Genomic DNA, 22,855 nt, shown 5'->3' on the forward strand with positions numbered 1-22,855 from the left:
CGTAACCCATGTCGTACATAGCCCCATACTCTCATCGATCCCTCTGTCATTCCCCCCTCTGTCATTCTCCCCTCTTCCCCTTTGATCTTATTCACAGATGTGGTCATCTGCTCTCTCTCTCTCTCCCCTCCCCCCTTCCCCCTCCCCCCCCCTCCCACCCTCTCCCGTCTTCGATCACCCCTCCTCCTCCCTCCCTCCCCACCCGCCTACCGTCATCTGCATCTAGTCATACACATATATACGATGGTGGCTATGACCATGACCATGACCACCTCCCATCTTGTTGATCTCATTCGTACTAGATCTCTGTCTCTACGCCGTGGTATGTCGGCAGGTCATTCGTTGGCTTTTGGCTTCAAGCCAGTGCGGCCTTTCGTACACTTGACCCTGCCGTTGGTGAGGCTAGGGGCATGGAGGTACTTCAAGCAGCTGGAGTACTCCCACCATTCAGCAGTACGTAACCAATTATACATATACTTGTTCTACATTCTCCCTTGCAACTCATACTCACACCATCTTCTCTATACCAACTGCTCTGGCTACATTCGGTCGGCGAACAAGCAGTGGCGGGTGATCGCTATGGTGGTGATCACGAGCATGATCGCAATGCTGGCGCTGACGGTAGCCAGCACGGCCGCCTCCTCACCGACTCTACTATGAGCCGAGGCATGGCAGCTGGTGCTGCAACTGCAACTGCAGCTCGGGCAGATGCTGCACATAATGGACGACAGCTTGGCTTTGTGCTGCAGGCCAGCATGGCTAATGTCAGTGAGTGCTTGGTCTCGGAACTCGCTCTCCGTCGTCTCCTCACTGAAGTTGCAGGTGACATGCTCGACGTTCTTGTCGAGGGCGTTGATGAGGTGGCACGGCGGAATGGCGCTGCCGATGGCGTCGCGCTTGTCAACGAGAGCAAGGCCAACGAGTCTCTTCTTGACGATGGCGTCGTCGCCTTGGAAGACGCATTCGGCATGCTCAGCTACTACGCTGCCCTCCTCGAGCGCTACCTTCTCCTCGTCTTTGCCGCAGGCCAGGCCACGCCGGGCGTCCTCGACGTCGCACCCACCGCCGCCCGCTTCCTCGTCGACGAAGTTGCGTCCAAGCACGCCAAGGCTCTCGGCAAGCTTGCGCCGCAGCTCGCATCTACCCATCCGGGCTGCCTCTACTACGTCCGGTTCGCGGAAGAGCTCGCCAAGATCGGAAGCGCGCTCGCCTCAGGCTCGCTCGGCGCCCAGCAGTATCGCTTGCTCAAGGTCCTCGCCCGCCCCGTCGGTGTGGAGGAGCTGCTCGACGTCTGGGACTCGCCGCATTATGGGCTCAACGCCAAGAAGCGATGGGGCGAAGCGAGCCTCGTCATCCGCCGGCTCTCCATCGCGTGCGCATCCTCGCTCGACGCTCTCCGCGTTGTGCAGGAGAGCCTCTCCAAGGCTGTCCTCGGCTCGCCATCGCCGTCGTGGAAGTTTGTCTACACCTACGTCCAGCTCCTCGACTACACGGTGGCCCACGCCCGCTCGCCCGCCATACACTCGATGGCTCTCCACGGCCTGCACATTGAGACCTCGACCCGCGTCGGCGTCCTCGACCTCCTGCACTACAATGCTTTTCGCGTCCCGGCCCGCAACAATCTCATCCACTTTGCCGCCGAGCAGATCATGCGTTTTCTCGCCGCGCCGCGCCAGGCCGCCCCGGGCACCGCTGCAAACCACTCGGCCCTCAGCGGCTCGGTCCGCGCCGCCGCACACAAGGAGCTCGCTGCTTACCAGTCGCTACTCGGCGGCGACCGCGTGTCATTTGCGCTCGAGCCCGCCGACGAGTCGACCGCGATGCCGTCAGCGTCGGTCGAGACCTCGCTGGATCGCGGCGAGCTTGAGCTCGCCTCGGAGCTTGCCGACGCTCACGTCGAGGCCGCCTCGCTCCGCAAGCAGCTAGCTTTTCTCCAGTCGCAGCTTCGCGCACGCGACGGCCTCTCCGAGCTCGCCGACGACTCGGCGGCCTCGGACGAGGTTCTCCCGCACGATCTCGAGGCCGCCCACACCCGCATTGTCGAGCTCAAGCGCCAGCTCGAGGCAGAGCGGCGCGAGCGCGCCGCCCTCGCCGTTCTCAAAAGGGTGGCCACCCAGCAGCTCGCCGAGCAGCAGACCCGGGTCAAAACGCTACTCGCAGCCTCGGCAGGCTCGCTGGGCGACTCAGAAATGGCAGCAGAGCTTATGGAGCTTAACGAGGCGCTCTCGCGCGCCCGGACCCGCACCGCGCAGCTCGCCGCCGAAAACGCTGCGCTCTCCGCCGAACTTGCTGCCGCGCACGCCACCATCGACCGCGTCAACACCGAGGCCACAGCAGCCGCCTCGGTCTCGTCAGCCATGATCGCCCACAACGAGACCGCGGAGGCCTCGATGGTGGTCGTCGAGCACCAGGTCGCCTCGCTTCGCTCCGAGCTTGACTCGGCCCGCTCCGCCCTCGCCGACGCGCTCGGGGCCAAGGAGCACCTCGCCCGTGAGCTCGCTGCAAGCAAGGTGCGCGCCGAAGAGCACGCCCACGAGGCCGCCATGCTCGCCGCCCAGCTCGAGTCGTCCACCGCCGAGCTTGCCGCCCTCCGGGCAGCCCACGAACCGCTCTCGCCCAACGCCAGCAGCGTGGCCCAGGCGAGCGAGGTTGACCAGGTCGGACTCGACGATGAGCTTGTCTTTGGCATTCACGCTGCCGCGAAGCGGCTTGAGCGCGACCTGCTCAACCTCTCAGCCGAAGTCGACGCCCTCACCCCAGTCGCGTCGGCCATGCCGCATCTCGCGTCGCGAGTCCAGCCAGGCCTCGACCTGGAGTCCAACGACGAGGTTACAGCCGAGGTCCACACGCTTCTTCGCTCGTCGCTTGAGGTCCTCTCGTCGGTTCGCGTTGGCGTCCGTCTCGCCAACTCGGCCGTTGCCGACGAGAACGAACGACTCAAGGCGCAGCTTGCGTCGCTGCTCGAGTCACGCGATGTAGCTGCTGAGCAGAGTGCGCATGCGTCGGCCTTTGCCGGCACCGAAACCATCGCCAAGCACGCCCTCGCCGCGTTGCAGTACACCTGCAACGCACTGCTCGGGCAGGACTCGGACGCAGCCGTTGTTGCCTCGGAGCTCCTGCCGGGCTTTGCCGACCCGCACATCTACGCCCCAGCGTCGGCGTCGGACCTCCTTCACGCTGCCGCCGAGGACGAGGCGCTTGGCGACGCGCTCGGACGTAGGCTCGAGCCGGTGCTGCAGCGCGCGCGCGAGATGGTGCTTGCTGACGCCGCCCCACCCACCGACGAACGCGACGCGCTCCGCGCCGCGTTGGCGAGCGTCACCCGCGACCTGCTGCTTGCTCTGGAGCAGCCGACGGGCGCCGCGAGCACCGACGCGCTCGCGGTCGACGACCTTATCACCGTCTCGCGCAACGCCGCAGAAAACACGTGCATGGCACTTGCGGCGGCGTCGGCTGATGCCACCGCCACCCGCGCCACCCTCGACTCGCACAAAAAGGCCGACGCTCTTGTTCTTCGCCCTGCAGCACGCACCCTTGCCAGCATGCTGGAAATGCTTGCCAACGATGCGAGCACTGACGGCGACAGCGTCGAGCCGCTTCATGATGCCGCCGCCGTCCTCCGCGAGCTCGAGGCTAGCTCGGGCTCGCGCGATCTGCGAATGGCATCAACCGTGCTCGACCGCGGGCTGCAGGCCATGCGCGCTGCTGAGCAGGCGAACCAGACCAAGACCGCGCAAAGGCTGGCTGCGGCTCAGGCCGAGGCTGCGGCTGCGGCTGCGGCTGCGGCTGCTGCGGCTGCGGCCGTAACTGCGGCCGACGAGTCTCATGAAGCCGAGCCGCCACAAGAGCTCGAGCTGAAGCGGCTCGAAGCTCACCGCGACGTACTCGAGGCCCGGGTGGCCAAGCTCAAGAAGCAGCTCTCGTCAGCGGAAGCTCAGGGCGAGGCGCTGGCCTTTGAGCTCGAGGTGGCACAGGAGACGCTGCAGGATACCAACAAGGAGTTGGCGGCCGTGGCTGAGGCGCATGCGGCGTGCCCACCGCAGTTTGCGGCCCTACAGGGTGCACTGGACGATGCCGAGGCCAACCTTGCCGCCCGGCGCGAGGCTGAGGTCGAGACCATCCACAAGCTCAAGGCCAACATGGAGGCAGCCGAGGTTGCGCTCCTGCAGTCACGCGACATCATCGAGGACCACGAGGCGACGATTGCCGAGCTCGAGCATGAACTCGAGGATGCCGTGAGCGAGCTGGAGAGCGCGCGTAAGGCGGCATCCGAGACCGAAGAGCGCGCGTACGCGCTGCAGGTCCGGGTCCTCGAGCAGGGCTCGCAGCTTGCGGCGAGCACGTCCGTCTCGATCGCCGCCGAGACCGAAGCCATGGAAGCGCTCCGTGCCGAGGCCGAGGCGGCGTCGGCCGAGGCCATGGTGGCTGCAGCCGACGCCGAGGCCGCACAGGCCAAGGCCGAGCTTGCCAAGACTGCACTGGCAACCCGCGAGGCCGAGCTCGGCGAGCGCATTGCCGAGCTTGAGGCAGAGGTGGCAAACCTTACGTCTGAGGTGCAGAACGACGAGGCACAGCTTGACGCGCTCCGAGCAGCCGACGAGCTGCAGCACGTCATGGGCGACACGCTGCGGCGCGAGACCCAGGCTCAGATCGCTCAGGTCGAGGCCAAGGCTGAGAAGCACCGGGCGGCGCTCGAGGCCATGGCTGCCAAGATTGACGCCGAGTTTGACTCGGATGACTCGGACCTGCACACCTCGCTTGTCGAGGTCTTTGGCGAACAGTCGCTGGCGGTCTCGCTTCTCGAGGACGACGTCTCGTTGCTCAAAGACGAAGTGGTCGGGCTGGAAGAGCAGTTGCGCCAGTCGCACGCGGCGCTGGCCGACTCCAATGTGGAGATCGAAGAGACGCAAAACCAGCTTGAGGAGGCACATGCTGCGCTGAAAGAGGCGACCATGGAGCTCAAGGTCCGCGATCGGCTCGCAGCGGCTGCCGAGGCAAAGGAAGGCGTGCTCGAGGCCAACATCGAGGCTCTGCGCGCCCGCGAGAGCGACCTTGCCGCTGAGCTGGGGACGCTCTTCTCGGAGCATGCTGCTCTGCTCGAGGAGCACGATGTGCTGCTCAGCCGGGCGGCCATGGCCACGCCGGCGCCGGGCTCGAGCGCCTCGCTGCAGACCGAGCTGGACGCCAAGACCCGTGCGCTTGTCAAGTACCGTGCCGAGCTCGGCGTTGTCGAGTCGTATCTTGAGGAGGCCGAGGCTGAGCTAGCATCGGCGCGGCTGGCGTCCAAGTCGGCCGAGCTGGCGAAGCTCGAGGCCGAGCGTGACGCGCTCCGTGCGCGACTTGCTGAGACCGAAAAGGTGCTTGAGCAGACGAGCAGAGAGCAGCCGTTGCCTGCCCAGACCGAACAAGCCTCTGCTGCGGATGAGGCGCGTCTCAAGCGGATGCGGCTCAAGCTGGCCGAGACTCGGGTCGACGTTGCCGACGCCGAGGCCGAGCTCGAGGCGCTGCGATCGCAGATCGAGGACGCACGGGCCGAGCTCGAGCTTGTGCAGTCTGCCGTCGTCGCCACCCCGGTAACGGAAGCTGTCGAAGAGGCGGCGCCGTTGGAGGCTGCAGTTGCCTCTCCCGAGGCAGAGCTTGAGGCTTCAGCCGAGGCAGTCGCAGTCGCAGACGCAGACGCGGACAAGTCAAGTGCCAAGCAGCGGCGGCGGGAAAAGAAGCTGCGGAGCTCGCTGAGCGACGCCAAGAACGAGCTCAAGATCCTGCGTGCCAAGCTCGAGGAAGCACGGAGTGTGGCGAGCAAGGCAGTGGATGCATCCAACGCCGCAGAAACGGCGACGGCTGACGCAGAGACCAAGGCGGCGGCAGCAACGAGCCACGTCACAGAGCTTCAGAACCAGCTTCACGAGTCGGAGCGGGCGCGGGCATCGGCGCTCAAGTCGATTGCCACGTTCCGGGTTGCTCAGCTCACCCTCGAATCTCAGGCGCTGCAGCTCATCTCTGAAAAGGAGGACGTCGAGGCGCAGCTGAGCTCGGCGTATGCCAAGATCTACACGCTTGCACAGGAGGCAGCGCAGAGTCAGGCCGAACTCAAGGCGGCGAGCGCTGCCGCGGCCGAGGCCGAGCGCGAGGTGGCCCGGCTCCAGACCGAGTTTGCCCAGCTCAAGGCGCGGCACTCGGCACTGGTGGCAGGCTCGGGCGTGGCTCAGGCCGCAGCAACGGCGCAGCTTGCGAGCGTTGAAGCCGAAAAGAGCCAGATTGAGGCAGCCGAAGCAGCCGGCCAGGCCGAGATCGAGTCGCTCAAGCACCAGCTGGCTCTGCTAGAGGAGGCAACTACTCAGGGCCCAGCGGCCGCGGCCGAGGCGGTGGCCGAGGCCAAGGCTGTCGCGGCGGCGCACGCCGATCTGCAGCGGAAGCAGGTCCAGTCGCAGCTCGACCAGGTGCTGCAGACGCTGGCAGACGCGCGCGAAGCAAGCGCCAAGCAGTCGGCCGAAGTGCAGAAGCTGCGCGCCGAAGCCATCGACCATGACGAGCAGGTGGCGTCGCTGGTGGACGACTCGCAGCGGATGCGGGAAATGCTCGAGCAGCGCCGCGACGAGGCAGTGAGTCGCGAGAAGGAGCTTTTGCGGCAGCTGGAGAACCAGCGCGACGAGCTAGTGCGACTGACGCAGCAGCTTGTGGCGCACCGCGCGGCCGAAGCAGCGCTGCAGCGTGAAGCTGTCACGGCACCGCAGCTAGTGAGCGAAGGCAGGGGCGAAGGCGAGGGTGAGGTCGAAATCGAGACTGTGGAGTCTGCGAGCAAGAAGCGCCGCCGTCATCACCGCGGGCACCGGTCGCGGAAGCAGGCATTGGTCGAGGCTTCGGCCGAGGCCGACTACTCGGACGCAATGGGGACTGTTGCGTCGCTGCAAGCCGAACTTGTCGAAGCGCAGGCCGCACGTGACGAGGCAGAGGCCACCGAAAAGCAGCTGCGCAGCACCGTGGACCAACTGAGTGAGCAACTCGCGCTGGCGCGGGCTTCGTGTGCCGCGTCAGAGGAGAAGACGCTCCAGCTCATTGCCGTCTCCGATTCTGCCGTGCGGACCATTGAGCGGCTGACGACCGAGCTAGCCGCGGCGCAGAGCGAGGTGGCCACGGCGCAGGCGGCCACGGCGCAGGCGGCAGCAGCTGTTGCACCCATCGAGGCTACCAGTACCGGCGCGATAGCTGGTTCTGAACTGGTCGACCAGGTTGTGGAGGCGCGAGCAGCGGCGCTCGCGGCCGAGTCCGAGGTCCGCCGGCTTTCAAGCGAGCTCGCACAGACACGGGAGCGGGCGGCGGCAGCAGCGGCGGCGGCGGCCGAGAGTCATGGAAGAATGGAGGCTGAGCTGCACTCGATCCGCGAGAAGCTTGCCGAGAACGAAGCCGCGTATGACACGCTGGCAGCGTCGGGTGATACCGAGCTCGAGAGTGTTCAGGCTCGGCTCCGCGAGGTGCGGACCCGTAACGTGCAGCTCGAGGGCCAGGTGACCGGGCTCGAGGAGCGCAACGGCGAGCTGCAGCGGCAGCTGCAAATGCAGGCCCAGATCCAGCTGGCTCGGGCAAGCGGCCATGACGATGCTGTCGGTGCGGATGCCAAGCAGATCCAGGAGCTTGGCGAGAAGATTGTGGCGCTGGAGCGGGCTAAGTCCAAGGCCGAGCTCGAGCGCGAGGCGCTGCGGGCCGAGTACGAAGTGCTCAAGGCGCCGCAGTCGAAGCGGAAGCACAAACGGCGGCACCATCATCGTCGCACAAGTGCAGCCACTGCTCCTGCCGAGGCTGCTACACCGGTGGCGGAGCGCATGCATACCGACGCCGAGTACGATGCGCTTGTGGTCAAGCATGCCGACGCGCTCGAGCTCATCGCCGGCTTTGAGGCGCGGGTGGGGCGGCTTCGGGAGCTTGGAACCGAGTCGGTGGCTTCGTCGAGCACGATGGTGGATGCGCTCCGGAAGCAGAATGCTGTGCTGAGCGAACTGGCACGCGACTTGCGCGAACAGCTCGAACATGTTGTGGCGGAGTTGCAGCAGGCGACTCGCGAATCGGCCCGCCTCCGGCGTGCGGCACTTGAGGAGCACGGACAAGCGCCTGCTGTCACGGTTGTCGCATCGGACGATCTGGCCGAACTGCAGAGCGAGCTGGCACGGGTTCGTGACGAGCTTGCCACCTCTCAGCAGGAGACCCGGGAAGCCATGCTGGCGACTATGCAATGGCGCCTGCAGCAGAGCCAGCTGATGGCGCAGCCTGTTGCGGAAGAGAGGGCAAGCAAGGTCGAGACGAGCGAGGGTCCTGACCGGACCACGCTGCTTGAGCACAACAAGATTCTGGCCAGCCAGCTGCACGACCTGCAGGTGGTGTACGACCGGATTGTGGACGAGAACGATGAGCTGCTGATGCGCGTCGATGCGCTCGAGAGCAAGGATGTGCCCGAGGTGGGCGAAGGTCCTGACCGGGCCACGCTGCTTGAGCACAACAAGATTCTGGCCAGCCAGCTGCACGACCTGCAGGTGGTGTACGACCGGATTGTGGACGAGAACGATGAGCTGCTGATGCGCGTCGATGCGCTCGAGAGCAAGGATGTGCCCGAGGTGGGCGAAGGTCCTGACCGGGCCACGCTGCTTGAGCACAACAAGATTCTGGCCAGCCAACTGCACGACCTGCAGGTGGTGTACGACCGGATTGTGGGCGAGAACGATGAGCTGCTGATGCGCGTCGATGCGCTCGAGAGCAAGGATGTGCCCGAGGTGGGCGAAGGTCCTGACCGGGCCACGCTGCTTGAGCACAACAAGATTCTGGCCAGCCAACTGCACGACCTGCAGGTGGTGTACGACCGGATTGTGGGCGAGAACGATGAGCTGCTGATGCGCGTCGATGCACTGGAGCAAAAGCTGGCAGCGTCAACGCCGCGGTCACGACCGGAGAGTGGCGACGAGGCCCGGGAGGATGCCGAGGCAGCGGCAGCTGCAGCACAGAACAAGGCGTTGGCGCTGCAGCTGCGGCAGCTTCTGCGCGGTCATGTTGAGAGTCTCGAGGGAGAACTGTCGGCTGCGCGCCAGCAGCAGAGTGAGCTTGCCGGCCGTGATGAGACTGCGTCTTCTGGGAGCCACAGCAAGAATTTGGCGCGGCTGCAGGAGCAGAACCGCGAGCTGGCGTTGCAGCTCAAGGAGGTGCTACAGGCGCAGGTCGAGCGACTCGAGAGTGAGCTGCAAGTTGCGAGGGTGCAGCAAGCCAAGCAGGAGGAGCAGACCCGCAAATTCCGGTCGCTGTCGGAAAACAACCACGCGTTGGTTGTGCAGATCCGTGAGCTGCAGCAGGTCGGCGGCCGAATCGCGAGCGAAAACGACGATCTGCTGAAACGTATAGCCGAGCTGGAGGCACAGCTCGAGAGTGCAAGCTCGCAAGGGAAGGAGACGCGGAGCAAGAAGCGGCGGCGGCATCACCACCGGCGAGAGCCAGAGGCTGCAGAACCGAGTGGGCTTGATGCCAGTGGCGCCGAGCTGGCGCGGGTTGTGGCCGAGCTGGAAAACGTCGAGGCTGAGCTGAGCGTGGCACGAAAGGAGCGCGCGGAGCTGAAGGAGCAGCGCAACGCGGCCCGGATGCAGCGCGATCGGGCCGAGTCTCGGCTGGCCAAGGCTGTGGCATCGAGCAAGCGCCTGGGCGAGTTTGAGGAGCGGCTGCGGGCGAGCCAGGCCCACGCCGCAGAGCTGCGGAGCATGGGCGCTGAAGTCGACGCCGGCGTTGCGGCGAGTGCAGGCACGATGCAGGCGCTGCACGAGCAGAACGCGGCGCTGGTTGGTCTTGTGGCCGATCTCCGCAACGATCTCGAGCACATGTCTGCCGACTTTGAACAGCGCGGTCGTGAGAATGCCCGGCTGGTCCAGTTGATGGTGAGTGTCGAACACGAGCGCGAGGATCTGCGGCGCGAGCTGGCCGGTGTCGAGCAGCGGTTGCGCGAAGTCGAGGACGCGCGCCGTGCCGAGCTCAGCTCGGACGTGGCTGCCGAGGCGGCAGATGCCGAGCGTGCGACAAGCATGCTCGAGCGGTTGGACCGTGCGCTTGTGGCGCCTGTGGCGGCTGAGACACTGCCTCGTGTGACGAGTGTCGACGAGGTCCGTGCCGGTATGTTGGAGTCCGAGATGGCCGCCGAGCGGCAGGCGCGGCAGCAGGCCGAGGCGGATGCACTGGCGGCGCGCGAGGAGACACAGAAGGTGACGCTGAGCGCGCTGGCGATGCGGCAAGAGCACCAGAGTCAGATGCAAGCAGAGCTCGAGCGGGCAGTGGCGCTCGAGGCCGCGCTGACGGCTGCGAAGGAGCGCGGGGGCGCGGCAGCGGCGGCAGCGGAGGCCGGTGCCGAGACTGTCAAGGTGCTCGAGGCCGAGCGGGCAACGGTCGAGGCCCGTCGGTCGGCTGCCGAGGCTGAGCGTGAGGCTGCCGTGGTCAAACAGGCTGATGCAATGCAGTACCTGGTGCAGTTTGAAGAGCGGCTGCGGGCGAGCCAGGCCCACGCCGCAGAGCTGCGGAGCATGGGCGCTGAAGTCGACGCTGGTGTTGCGGCGAGTGCAGGTACGATGCGGGCGCTGCATGAGCAGAACGCGGCGCTGGTTGGACTTGTGGCCGATCTCCGCAGCGACCTCCAACGGATGTCTGCTGACTCGGAGCAGCGTGCGCGGGAGAACTCGCGGCTGATGCGGATGATGCTGGAAATGGAGCACGAGCGTGACGACCTGCGTCGAGAGGCTGCGGCAATCGAGCGGCGCCTTGTTGCTGTCGAGGAGGCTCGCCGTGCCGAGCTCAGCTCGGACGTGGCTGCCGAAACGGAGGATGCGGCTCGAGCTGAAGGTGTGCTTGCTCGACTCGAGCGTGCGCTGTCGGCCTCGCCTGCTGTGCTGGAAGCGGCGAGCCCGCAGCCTGAGACGGCAGCACTGCCTGCGGCGACTGTGACACCGGCTCGTGTGGAAGAGCTGGAGGCAATGGCTGATGAGTCAGGGCGTCTGGAAGAGGAGCTGAAAGCTGCACAGAGTGAGGTGCAGCGGGTGACGCTGCGCGCGCTGGCGATGCGACAGGAGCACCAGGCGCAGATGCAGACCGAGCTGGAGCGGGCGGTGACACTCGAAGCCGAGCTGGCTACTGCCCTCGAGCGGGAGGCGGCAGCGGTAGCAGCGGCTGATGCCGGCGCCGAGGCGGTCAAGGCTATGGAGGCCGATCACGCGAATGTGCTATCGCAACTTCAGGTCTTTGACGAGCGCGTCCGTGCCAGCCAGGCGCATGCCGCGGAGCTGAAGGCCATGGGCGAAGAGGTCGATGCTCAGATTGTTGCTAGCGCCGGGACAATGCGGGCGCTCCATGAGCAGAACGCGGCGCTGGTGGCTCTAGTGGCTGACATGCGCAGCGGCATGCAAACGATTGCGGCCGATGCCGAGGAGAGTGCCCGTGAGCAGGCGCGCTTGGCAGCGAAGCTTGTTCGCACCGAGCATGAGCGCGAGGAGCTGCTGCGCGAGGCCGCGGTTACTGAGCAGCGGCTGCGGGAAGTCGAAAAGGTGCGACGGGCCGAGCTGAGCTCGGACGTCGCGGCCGAGACTGCCGATGCCGAACGAGCCGCAAGTCTGTTGGCGCAACTGGATCGTGCGGTGGCGACGCCCGCGGCGATCGAGACTCTATCGCGAGCAACGAGTATTGGCGAGGTGCGTGCCGAAATGCTGCATCACGAAGTTGCTGCCGAGCGCGAGGCCCGAGTGCGGGCAGAGACCAACGTGGTGGCTGCGCGGGAGGAGACGCAGCGTGCGATGGTGAGTGCACTGGCGATGCGGCAGGAGCACCAAGCGCAGATGCAGGCTGAGTTGGAGCGGGCTGTGGCACTCGAGGCCGAGCTTGCGTCGGCACGCGAGCGTGAGGCCGCGTTGTTCGCGTCGAGCAGCCAGACTGTGGCAGCACTCGAGGCGCAGCGTGTGACTGCTGAAGCACAGCGGGCAACGTTTGAGGCCAAGCGGGATGCTGCTGAGCATGACCGCGCTAGCATGCTGCAGCACCTGGAGCAGTTTGAGGAGCGGCTGCGTGCGAGCCAGGCACATGCTAGTCTTCTCAAGGCGATGGGCGAAGAGGTCGATGCGCAGGTTATGGCGAGTGCGGGAACAATGCGGGTCCTGCACGAGCAGAACGATGCATTGGTCAAGCTGGTGACTGACCTACGAAGCGACATGCAAAAGATTGCTGCGGATGCCGAGCGCAGCAGCCGCGAGCAAAAACGCACGACGAAGGATTTGCTTATTGTCGAGCGTGAGCGCGAGGACCTGCGGCGCGAGCTGGCCGGTGTCGAGCAGCGGCTGCGCGAAGTCGAGGACGCGCGCCGTGCCGAGCTCAGCTCGGACGTGGCTGCCGAGGCGGCAGATGCCGAGCGTGCGACAAGCATGCTCGAGCGGCTGGACTGTGCGCTTGTGGCGCCTGTGGCGGCTGAGACACTGCCTCGTGTGACGAGTGTCGACGAGGTCCGTGCCGGTATGCTGGAGTCCGAGATGGCCGCCGAGCGGCAGGCGCGACAGCAGGCCGAGGCGGATGCGCTGGCGGCGCGCGAGGAGACACAGAAGGTGACGCTGAGCGCGCTGGCGATGCGGCAAGAGCACCAGAGTCAGATGCAGGCAGAGCTCGAGCGGGCGGTGGCGCTCGAGTCGGAGCTGAGCAAGCGTGCGGTGGTGGCTGAGAGCAAGGAGGTGGAGACCGCGCGGCAGCTGCGACTGCTCGAAGAGCGGCTGCGAGCGAGCCAGGCGCATGCCGCCGAGCTCAAGGCGATGGGCGACGAGGTCGATGCACAGATTGTGGCGAGCGCTGGGACGATGCGGGCCCTGCACGCGCAGAATGATGCGCTTGTGGGGCTTGTGGCCGATTTGCGTGAGCAGCTGAGGCGGGCGACGAGCGAGACGGAGCGCATCGGGCGCGAGTACGGTCGCGTGGCGGGCGTGATGGTGAGTGTCGAGCACGAGCGCGAGGATCTGCGGCGCGAGCTGGCCGGTGTCGAGCAGCGGCTGCGCGAAGTCGAGGACGCGCGCCGTGCCGAGCTCAGCTCGGACGTGGCTGCCGAGGCGGCAGATGCCGAGCGTGCGACAAGCATGCTCGAGCGGCTGGACCGTGCGCTTGTGGCGCCTGTCGCGGCTGAGACGCTGCCTCGTGTGACGAGTGTCGACGAGGTCCGTGCCGGTATGCTGGAGTCCGAGATGGCCGCCGAGCGGCAGGCGCGACAGCAGGCCGAGGCGGATGCGCTGGCGGCGCGCGAGGAGACACAGAAGGTGACGCTGAGCGCGCTGGCGATGCGGCAAGAGCACCAGAGTCAGATGCAAGCAGAGCTCGAGCGGGCAGTGGCGCTCGAGACCCGTGCAGGCTCAGCCGAGTCTCGGGCTGATGAAGCGAGTGGTCGGCTGCGGGAGGTGCAGCAGCGACTTGGTGCATCCAATGCGCAGGCAGCTGAGCTCAAGACCATGCATGCAGCGGTGAATGCTAAGGTGTCCGCCACCGCAGGCACGATGCGGGCCCTGCATGCGCAGAACGCCGCGCTTGTGACCCTTGTGGATGACTTGCGGGCAGAGCTCCACGATGCGGCTGAAGACAACGCCGAGGCTAGCCGGGCCAATGCGAGCCTTTTGCGTGACAAGATCCAGGTTGAGCACGAGCGCGAAGAGCTGGGCCGGGTTGTGGCGGCGATTGACCAGCGGCTGGGTGAAGTCTATGGCGTCGACAGTGGTGAGGCGACAGACATTGTGACTCGACTTGATTGTGCTCTTGCTAAGCCCGTGTCGGCCGAGATGCTGCCGCGTGTGACATCCGTCGACGAGGTCCGTGCCAACATGATGGAGCGCGACATGGCCGATGAGCGGCAGGCACGGCAGCAGGCCGAGGCGGCCGCTGCGGCCGCGCGTGAGGAGGCGCAGGCGGTGACGCTGAGTGCGCTGGCCATGCGGCAGGAGCATCAGACGCAAATGCAAGACGAGCTGGAGCGGGCTGTGGCGCTGGAAGAAGAACTGGCGCGGCGGGTTTCCGCGGCGGAGGCACAGGCGCGTCGTGAAGCCACAGCCCAGCTTGTGAAGTTTGAGGAGCGGCTGCGGGCGAGCCAGGCACATGCAGCCGAGCTCACTGCCATGGGCGAAGAGGTGGACGCGAGTGTGGTGGCTACGGCGGGCACGTTGGAGGCGCTGCACAACCAGAACGCCGCCCTCAACCAGCTTGTGGGTGAGCTTCAGGCTCAGCTCTCGGTTCTGACGGCAAGCAACCGACGAGCGCAGACGGATGCACTTGACGCGCAGCGGGCACGGATCACGGTGGAGCACGAGCGTGACGCGCTGCGGCAGTCTGTGACAGAGGTGTTGGCAGCGTGGCGGGCGGAGCTTGCCAGCGACGTCGAGGTTGAGACTGCCGAGGCCAAGCGAGTGGAGAGTGTACAGGCTGCGCTCGACCGCGCCATGGATGTCTCGCGCGATCCCGGGCCGGAGCAGACGCAGCTCGCCAAGGAGCTTGAGGCAACTCAAGCGCAGCTCCGCGAGGTGACATTGACGGCGATGGCCATGCGGCAGGAGCACCAGTCGCAGATGCAGGCCGAGATGGAGCGAGCTGTGAGCCTGCAGGCTCAGGTGGAGACGAGCTTGCGCGCAAGCGTGACGACCGACATCACCACCCTCGAGTCTGCACTGGCGCGGCTGGATGCGATTCAGGCTCGTTATGAGGCCGCCAAGGTGCGGCTGCTGGCGCTGCAGGAGCACAACGTTTTCCTTCTTCGCGAGCTGGACGCGTCGCGGAAGCATGCGGCAGCGTTTGATGAGTTGAGCGCGGCGCATGAGGCACTCGCCAACAAGCACGCCGGCGTGGAGCAGGCGGTGGTGACGCTTGTGGCTCAGCGTGAGGCGCTCGAGCAAAAGGCGTTTGCCTACGATGCGCTGTCGATGGCGCACAACCGCGTCGTGGCGGAGCTTGAGACGATCAAGGAGAGCAGCACCCGCAGATGGAAGTTGTCATGGCGAGCGAGTCAGGCGAGCTTGCCCTGCCACCTTTGTCGCTGGTCAAGAAGCGCGAGCCGATGACACCGAGGACGTCCGAGACGATGGCAAAGCTTGCAGCGCAAGTTGCACATCTGTCTGCACTCTCGACCGAGTACGCGGAGCAGGTGACCTCGCTCCGCCAAGAGCTTGCGCACAGTGGGGGTGTTCTCGTCCGTGTCCGCGACGAGGTGCAGCGTGAGAAGCTCGAGCGGGCGCGTGAGGCGAGCGCTGGCCGGGCGCGCGAGGCGGAGCTGGCTGCAGAGCGTGACGCAGAGCGGCTTCGTAAGGAGGCCGCACTGGCGCAGCTTGCCGAGCGCGAGCGCGAGGTGGCGTCGATGCTGACGGTGAATCGGACAACGAGCGTGACCGAAGAGGTGCGCGTGCTGAGAACCGAGCATGCCCAGCTGCGGGCGGATGTTGCCAACGAGCGTGCCGAGCACCTTGACGCCGCGGTTGCGCACCAGCAAGAGCTCAGCGGAATGTTTGCGCGCGTGCAAGAGGCTAGTGCGCGCGCTGATGACGCGGAAAAGCGGCTCGCCGTCAGCCTCGACGAGCAGCGGCGGCTTGAGGCTGCGCAGGATGCGCACGACATGCGGTTGGCTGAAGTTGAGGCCGAGTTTGCGGCTTTGAGCGCTAAGAGTGGCGATGGCAGACAGTTGGGTGCCGAACAGGAGACAGCATCTGCTGAGGCAGCGAAGCTGGTGCAGCGCATTGCTGTGCTACAGACACAGCTGGTAGCGACCGAGGCGCAGCTGGAAGCGTCGCAGGCAGCGCTGGCTGCTAGCAGTGGCAAGGCTGGCGGTTCCGGAGGCAAGACCAGCTTGGAGGCGCAACTTGCGACAGTGCAGGCGAAGCTGGCGGTGTCCGAAGAGGCGCGCGTTGCTGCCGAGGCGCGGGCCAAGGCCGAGGCGCGGGCTGCTCAGACTGCAACCGAAGTTGCAGTTCGGGAGGCCAGCTCGCGGGCGCCGGTGGGCGAGGCCGCTGCTGCTGCCGAGCTTGTTTCGCTGCGGCTGGAGCTGGACGCAGCACAGAGCGCGCTTGCCGAAGAGCGGGCGGAGCACGCCAAGGCCAAGGCAGCAGTTGCGACCGAACGCGAGGGTCGGCGGGCCGATTTGGAGCGGTCAATCCAACTGCAGCAGGCGCTTGTGGAGGCGACGGCCGAGGCGGCGAGCGTCGACGCAGGAGCCAGCTCGATCGAGCTCCAGCGGCGTGATGCGCTGCTTGCCGACATGTCGCGGCTGTGTGACGAAACCAGCGCGAGCTGGACCTCAAGACGCTGCAGCTGGAGCGGGCTGTGCTTCAGGTCGAACGTGCTGAGGCAGCACGGAACACAGAGGCGCATGCTGCGGTCGAAGCCCAGACCAAGGCGCAGTCGAACGCGGCGCAGTGTGTCGAACTCCGGGCCGAGGTGGAGCGGCTGCATGCTGAGCTCGGTTCTGCGCTTCAAAAGGTGAATCGCTGGAGAATGCGCGCGGCATGAGCGCAGGTGAGAAGCGTGTTGCTCAGCTGGAGGCTCAGCTCGAGAACGCGCACGCGGCGGCTGTGGCGGCTCAGCGGAGCGATGACGCCGAAGTGACACGGCTGCAGGCTGAGGTGGCACGGCTGCAGGCGTCGGTAGCGGCGAACCAGCAGGGCTCGGCCACTGATGCTGATGAGCTCTCCCGGCTCCGGGCTGAGGTGGCTAGGCTTTGTGCGGCTGGCGGCGGGAGCGGAGGCGAGCGCGTGGCGGCCGAGGAAGACGCTGAGCTCGTGCGATTGCGTGCTGAGGCTGCGCGCGAGAAGAAGGAGGCTGCTGCGGCCAAGGCGCGGGCCAGGAGCATGCTTGCCACCATTGAGACGCGTGCGGCGCGGCTCGAGGCGCAGGCCCGCGAGTTCAGTGAGAGCCAGCCGGCAGCGGAGGCGGGCGAGATGAAGGCGCGCGCGCTGGCAAGCTCTCTGGAAGAGACCGCTGGTCAGCTGGAGGCAGTGCAGGCGCGCGCAGAGGCTGCGGTGTATCGGGCCGAGGCGGCCGAGGCTCGGGCTGCAGCGTCCGAGGCGGCGCGGGCGGAGGCGGCGCGGGCTGCTGATGCTGCCGAGGCCAAGGCGGCGCGTGTCGAGGCACGGCTGGCATCGTCGCAGGAGATGGTGGCGTCGCTGAAGGCGTGGAATGCCGACGTTGAGGCGTCGCTGGTGACGACCCAGGCTGCGCTACAGAAACAGCTTGTCCGGGCGCGCGAGCAGGAGACGGCGCTGCGGACAGCCGGAGCTGGCGAGAGCAAGGCGGCCGCAAGCTCGCTGAAGCGAGGCAGCCCAGACCATGTTCACTTTGACGAGGAGGCATGGGCGCGCAAGGTGCAGCGGCTGGAGCACAAGGTGGCCGAGCTTGAGCATGCAGTGCGCGAGGCCGAGCTTGATGCTGACGATGCGCGCGCCGAGGCGGACAAGGCGCGTGCGGCTGTGAAGGCGGCGGAGAAGCAGCTGCGGCTGGAGGTTGCATCGCATGCTGTGGCGCTGGAGGACGCGTACTCTGCTGGGCAGGAGGCGGCCGAGGCGGCGTCTGCGGCGGCGGTGGCTCGGGCGGAGGAGCGTGCTGAGGCTGCGGTACGGACGCGGGAGCTGACGCGTCGGTCGATGGTGTTGTCGGACGCATCGGATAACCGGTCCGAGGGCTCGGAGGAGTCTGGCTCTGAGGACGGTGATGCGGAGACAAGCCTGGCGCACCAGGTCTCGATCGAGCGCGAACTGCTGCAGGTGTCGCGGCTGCGTGCCGAGGCGCACGAGCGGTACCGGCGGCAGAGCGCGGAGCTCGAGGCATCGCAGCAGCATGATGCTTTGGAGGCGCTGGTTAGGGAGCGGGATGCGGAGATGATGGTGTTCCGCGAGCTGGAGCTGCGTTTCCTGGAGCTGAAGGCGACGATGGCGTCGCGGGCTGACGTGGAGAAGCACGACGCCGAGGCCAACGCCGAGGACGCGGCGAGGTGGCGTGCAGTGGTTCCGGTTCTCACGCAGCTGCGTGAGCCGCTGGCGTTTGATGAGAGCGGGCGGCCTGTTGTCCGACACATGGAGCTGGGTCATCTGGCGACGCTTCTGGACGACGGGAGTGGCGACGGGCTGAGCTTTGATCTGCCAGGCACGCTGGATGACGCGCTTGGGCTTGTGCGTGCGCAGGAGCGGGTCATGCGCGATCTGCTCGAGCATCTGTGGTGGCTCAACGCTGTGGTCGACTTTTGGGAGCTTCGCTCGCAGTCGACGACCAAGACGACAACGACAACGAGATCGTCGAGCCGGATGGCTGCCAGCTCGGCGAGAGATATGCGGTGGCGGGGTACATCCCGTGGTGTGCAGCCAGTTGTGCAACCGGTGGCGCCCAGCGGGGGCAGCTGGCAGTCGTTCAGCTACCTGCCGAGCGGGTACACGACGACGATGTCGTGGGTCCGACCGGCTGCTGCGCACGCCGCGACAGTCGGTCCAATGGCGCCTGTGGTGCCGGTTCGGATGCAGACCCAGAGGCGCACAGTCCAGTCGCCAATGAGAGTGGAGCGCGTGGTCATGTCGCCGATGCGAACGCTCAGCGTGGAGCAGCAGCAGAGGGTGGCGAGTGCGGGGTCGCCGGTCCGGCGGCTGGCGTCGGTCTCGCCAGTGCGCAGCAGCGTGCCAACGAGTCTGAATGTGTCGACGATCAGTAGCGCAGTCGAGTACGGCTCGTTTACGACGTATGTGAGCCGCGAGGAGCTGGGCGATGACGTGGTTTGCCGGCCAACGCGGCGGAGATGCGGTCTGTGCGGCTGGTGTCGGAGCACTTGGATCTCGACCCGCTGTTTGAGGTGTAGCTCACGACAGAATGAAGCAGAGAACAGAGTGGGGGCGAAGTGGTGCGGTGTGTTACGGTTGAGGGAGAGCAGAGATCGGCTACTCCTCAATGCCCCAGAAGCTGGGCGGGAGGGCAGCCTCGACAACGTCGCGGGTCTCGCCAAAGCCGATCTGGTAGCCGTCGCCGCGGGCGACGCCACGCATGACGACGACGTCGCCATCGGCAATGTACTTGCGCTCCTCGCCGGTGGGGAGGACGAGCGGGTCCTTGCCGAGCTTGGAGATCTCAAGCATGCAGCCGTTCTGCTCGCGGTTGGGGCCGGAGATGGTGCCGGTGGCCAGGAGGGTGCCCGGGAGGATGGGGGCGCCGGTGGAGGCGAGGTTGGTCAGCTGCTGGGCGTGAGTCCAAGTGAGGTAGGTAAGGTTGGAGCGCGTGATGGGCAGTTCCTCGCCGTTGGAGCCCGGGGTGATGATGTCGACGGAGAGGTCGACGTTGTACACGATGTGGTTGTCGTCGCGGAGGTGCGGGGCGAGCGGCTTGTCAAGAACCTCTGCAGCGACGGCAAACGGCTCGAGGGCGGCAAAGGGGACGATCCAGGGCGAGATGGTGGAGATGAACGACTTGCCGATGATGGACGGGCCGAGCGGGACGTACGAGGCCTTCTGGCCAGCGCGGGCGGACCAGTCGTTGAAGAGGCAGAGGCCAAAGAGGCGCTCGTGGGCCTCGTTGATGCGGAGCGGGACGCCCTGCGCGTTGGCCGGGCCACCGACAAACGCGCCCATCTCGAGCTCAAAGTCGAGTGCGGGCTCGGGCTTGAACGAGAACGCGGTCGGGTCGGTCGGCGAGGTGGTCTGGACCCACGGGCGGACAATCTTGGCCGGCGAGACGGTCAGCGAAGTCGACGCCACGTGGTACCCGATGGGCATGGCGGTCCAGTTGGGCTGGAGCGCGTTCTCAGCGCCGCGAATGAGCTACAGGGCGAGAATGAGCAAGGTGAGTTGGACATCGGAGAGGGGAAAGAAGGGAGGAGGGGCGGGGGAGGAGGGGCGATACGTACGGTGCCGACGTTGGTAGCGTGAGTCCGCGACGAGTAAAAGTCGATGTACTCGGGGACGTTGACCGGCATGTGCGAGGTGATGTCGGCCATGTCGACGAGGACCTCTGCCTGGGTAGCCTCATCGAGGGCACCGGCTCCAGCAGTAAGAAGCTCGGTGATGCGAGCGCGGGCCTCGGCCCAGACCTCGGGCTTGGTGGCCATGAAGGCATTGAGCGAGGGCTGAATTATTGGGATGGGGGGTGGGGGGTGAGTAAAACAATTAGTTGGTGGTAGCGGTGGTGGGTGGGGGGTGGGGGTAGGGGACGGGAGAGAGCTGGGAAAAGGGGGAGAGGGGGGGGGGGGGAGGAGGGGAGAGAGAAGAAGGAATCATACCTGGTTGAAGAGGTCGGTGGCGCAGTCGGCAAGAAGTGGCCCGTTGAAGAGGCCCTTTGCGGCGAGGGCAGCCAGGTCAAGGACCTTGTCACCAATGGCGACACCGACACGAGGGCTCGTCGCCGAAGCGGTGGAGAAGACACCATAAGGAAGGTTCTGGATGGGGAACTCGCAGGTCGCCGGCTCGTATGCCACAATGCAGTCGTGAGATGCCATGGTGGTTGGTGAAGGGGGAGAGAGGGGTGGTGCTGGTGCCGGTGCCGGTCTTGGCCGTCGCCGTGCCAGTGGTGACGGTGGTGCGACGTGGTCGGCTTTGCGTTTCGGGGAGGGGTTGGCAGCGCATGGCTTGCCGCCCTGCCATGATCAGGTGCGGCAGTGGACTCGATGAGCGGAAGGGCTCAGCAATGTGCGTGGTGTGTGCGTTGTGCGCGATGCGCGCGATGTGCGCGATGTGCGTGATGAACGTGGCGGATCACTTGCGGTTGGACGGGAGTGAGGACTTGGCGGCCTTGAGGATCTTCTTCAGCCGGGTGGGGACAGCAGCAGAGGAGACGTTCGAGAGTGGGAGCCATCGAGTGGTGGCAGGGAGTGCCTCGGGGTCGTCGCCGGCGGCAGTGCAGGCGACAAAGACGGCGATGGTTTGCGCAATGTGCGAGAACCGGTGCCGGACGACAGGAACGGTGGCACGGGCAAAGGTTGAGGGCTCGACATAGGCAGCCGGCGCGTTGAGCATGGTGGCGAGCTTGGCGTTGAGTCCGGCCTCGACGGCAGCAATGTTATCGGCGGCATCGATGTCGTCCAGCGGGATGGCAGCGAGCTGCCAGAGGCCCGCGAGCAAGCCGGTCGGCGGGCGCTGCTCGACAAGGATCTCCAGCGGCGCGCCGTCGTCGCGGCGGCGATAGATGACAGCAGCAGCGAGGATCTCGCTGCGGACCTTGGTCTTCTTTTTCTTGCGAGGGTACTTTGTCACAGAGGCCGTCGGTGTCCCAGCCTCTTCCCATCCGAAGCACAGCTCGCACGCTGGCTTGGACTCGTCGTCGAGCTCGATGACCACGTGCGAGCGGGCACTTGGGCGCGGCGAGCCGTCAAGCAGCTTGGCCCGCTTAGTCTTGGGCGCAACAGTAGCTGGGTCCGGTGATTCGGCACGGATGTTGGCGACCTTTGGTTGAGTTGCAAGTGGGGTGAAGCCGAGCGCGTTCACCGCCGCGGCGCGGGTCGAGCTCACTTCGGCACGCGCCAGGCAGTGGTCGCGGATCGGGCACGAGCCGCACGACGGGTTGGCCTTGGTGCACACGGTCGCACCCAACTCCATCAGCGCTTGGTTGAGATCACCGGGGCGGTGCGGATCGACCAGCGCGGTCGCATACTCCCAGAAGATCGGCGACGACGGCATGGCGCCGAGGGCGCGGAGCCGGGCGACGACCCGGACCACGTTGCCGTCGACGATGGGCGCCGGACAGCCAAAGGCAATAGAGGAAATGGCGCCTGCGGTGTACGGCCCGATGCCCGGGATCTTCTTCAGCTGCACAGGATCCCTCGGCAGGACGCCGCCAAACTCGGGACCCATGACAGCCTGGGCGCCCTTGTGCAGCAGCCGAGCGCGGCGATAGTATCCAAGGCCTGCCCAGGCAGCAAGGACGTCATCCAGCTGTGCGGCTGCCAGATCGGCAAGGGTTGGCCAAGTCGATACAAACTTGTTAAAGTAGGCAATGACGGTGGCCACCTGCGTCTGCTGGAGCATGACCTCTGAGATCCAGACATGATAGGCGAAGACGTCAGCCACGTCGTCTGCCCGGGTGCCCTCTGGCGCGCTCCAGAACGGTGCCCGCCACGGCAGCTCCCGTCGGTTGAGCGTGTACCACTTGAGCAAGCTCTCTCGTATCGATCCTGCACTTTCTCTGCTCAGCTCGTGGTAGCTGGCCGTGTGCGTGGCCATGGCGAGGTTCGCGTTTGAGTCGAGTGGCGATGGATCGGTCGAGAAGGGAGGGGAGGAAGGGAGTGAGGGCGAAGAAGAGGAGGGGGGAAGAGAGAGATGGGGGAGGGTTTGGAAGGGAGAGAGGGGGGAATGGGGACGGGGACGGGGGAGGATCGAGTGTGGCGATGGGCTGGAGGGAGGGGGAGAACGATGCGTGGTTTAGGCAGAGATGAACGGAAAAAGGCGATCAAGAAGTAGCGGTGAGGTGTACCCGGTAATCTGGGCATGAGGAGAGGCAGGATGAATGAAAGGTGGTTCCCAGGCGGCTCATTGGATAGCCCAAGTTGTGGAGCGTTGATTGGTGTGAGCCTGAGGGCGCGATGTGGCGTCTATGGCTGCTGTGGCTGCGAAAAGGGAGGGGATAAATACAGTGGGCAGTTCGATGGTGTGTGTGGCACGAAATATACAGATATGTTTGAAGGGTAGGGATGGAGATTAGACAGCCAAGAAGCTGGTAGTTGGTAGTAGTGTCAAAGATGTACGAGTACTGTAAGTGTGAGTGTAGAAGGCGCAGGGTGGGCGGCTGTAGTGGGGTGGTGGTGTAGGGTGGCGTGAGGTCGAGGTTAATTGAGTGTGATTGATTATAGTTGGGCGGGACTGGGTGGCACGAAATATGCAGTTATGCG

The 22,855-nt window shown here is 65.8% G+C and overlaps 3 protein-coding genes across 3 annotated transcripts; 1 reads left to right on the forward strand and 2 right to left on the reverse strand.

Moving 5' to 3' along the window:
* Positions 1 to 597: 597 nt before the first annotated feature.
* On the forward strand, positions 598 to 18,844 carry AMSG_09538 (uncharacterized protein; the record flags this gene model as incomplete). The annotated part of the gene is made up of 6 exons (XM_013898916.1): positions 598 to 621; positions 732 to 14,957; positions 14,990 to 16,207; positions 16,291 to 16,485; positions 16,527 to 18,758; positions 18,785 to 18,844. 6 exons carry the CDS (start codon positions 598 to 600, stop codon positions 18,842 to 18,844), a joined length of 17,955 nt encoding a protein of 5,984 aa, XP_013754370.1.
* A 58-nt stretch (positions 18,845 to 18,902) lies between these two features.
* On the reverse strand, positions 18,903 to 20,527 carry AMSG_09539 (fumarylacetoacetase). Its single transcript, XM_013898917.1, has 3 exons — positions 20,255 to 20,527; positions 19,883 to 20,101; positions 18,903 to 19,796 (listed from the first exon to the last, which is right to left on the reverse strand). The coding sequence occupies exons 1-3, from the start codon at positions 20,468 to 20,470 to the stop codon at positions 18,924 to 18,926; spliced, it is 1,308 nt and encodes a 435-aa protein (XP_013754371.1). The 5' UTR covers positions 20,471 to 20,527; the 3' UTR covers positions 18,903 to 18,923.
* A 199-nt stretch (positions 20,528 to 20,726) lies between these two features.
* On the reverse strand, positions 20,727 to 22,190 carry AMSG_09540 (A/G-specific adenine DNA glycosylase; the record flags this gene model as incomplete). Its single annotated transcript, XM_013898918.1, has 1 exon — positions 20,727 to 22,190. One exon carries the CDS (start codon positions 22,188 to 22,190, stop codon positions 20,727 to 20,729), a length of 1,464 nt encoding a protein of 487 aa, XP_013754372.1.
* Positions 22,191 to 22,855: the final 665 nt, after the last annotated feature.

Source organism: Thecamonas trahens (genome assembly GCF_000142905.1).
Source record: "Thecamonas trahens ATCC 50062 unplaced genomic scaffold supercont1.50, whole genome shotgun sequence".
In the NCBI taxonomy this organism is placed as follows: Eukaryota; order Apusomonadida; family Apusomonadidae; genus Thecamonas; species Thecamonas trahens.

Coding starts and splice junctions, on each gene's coding strand:
- AMSG_09539 (XM_013898917.1), bottom strand. CDS start 20,470: ATGGCATCTCACGACTGCATTGTGGCATACGAGCCGGCGACCTGCGAG. Junction 20,102..20,254: donor CCACCGACCTCTTCAACCAG/GTATGATTCCTT, acceptor CCAATAATTCAG/CCCTCGCTCAATGCCTTCAT. Junction 19,797..19,882: donor ACGCTACCAACGTCGGCACC/GTACGTATCGCC, acceptor CTCGCCCTGTAG/CTCATTCGCGGCGCTGAGAA.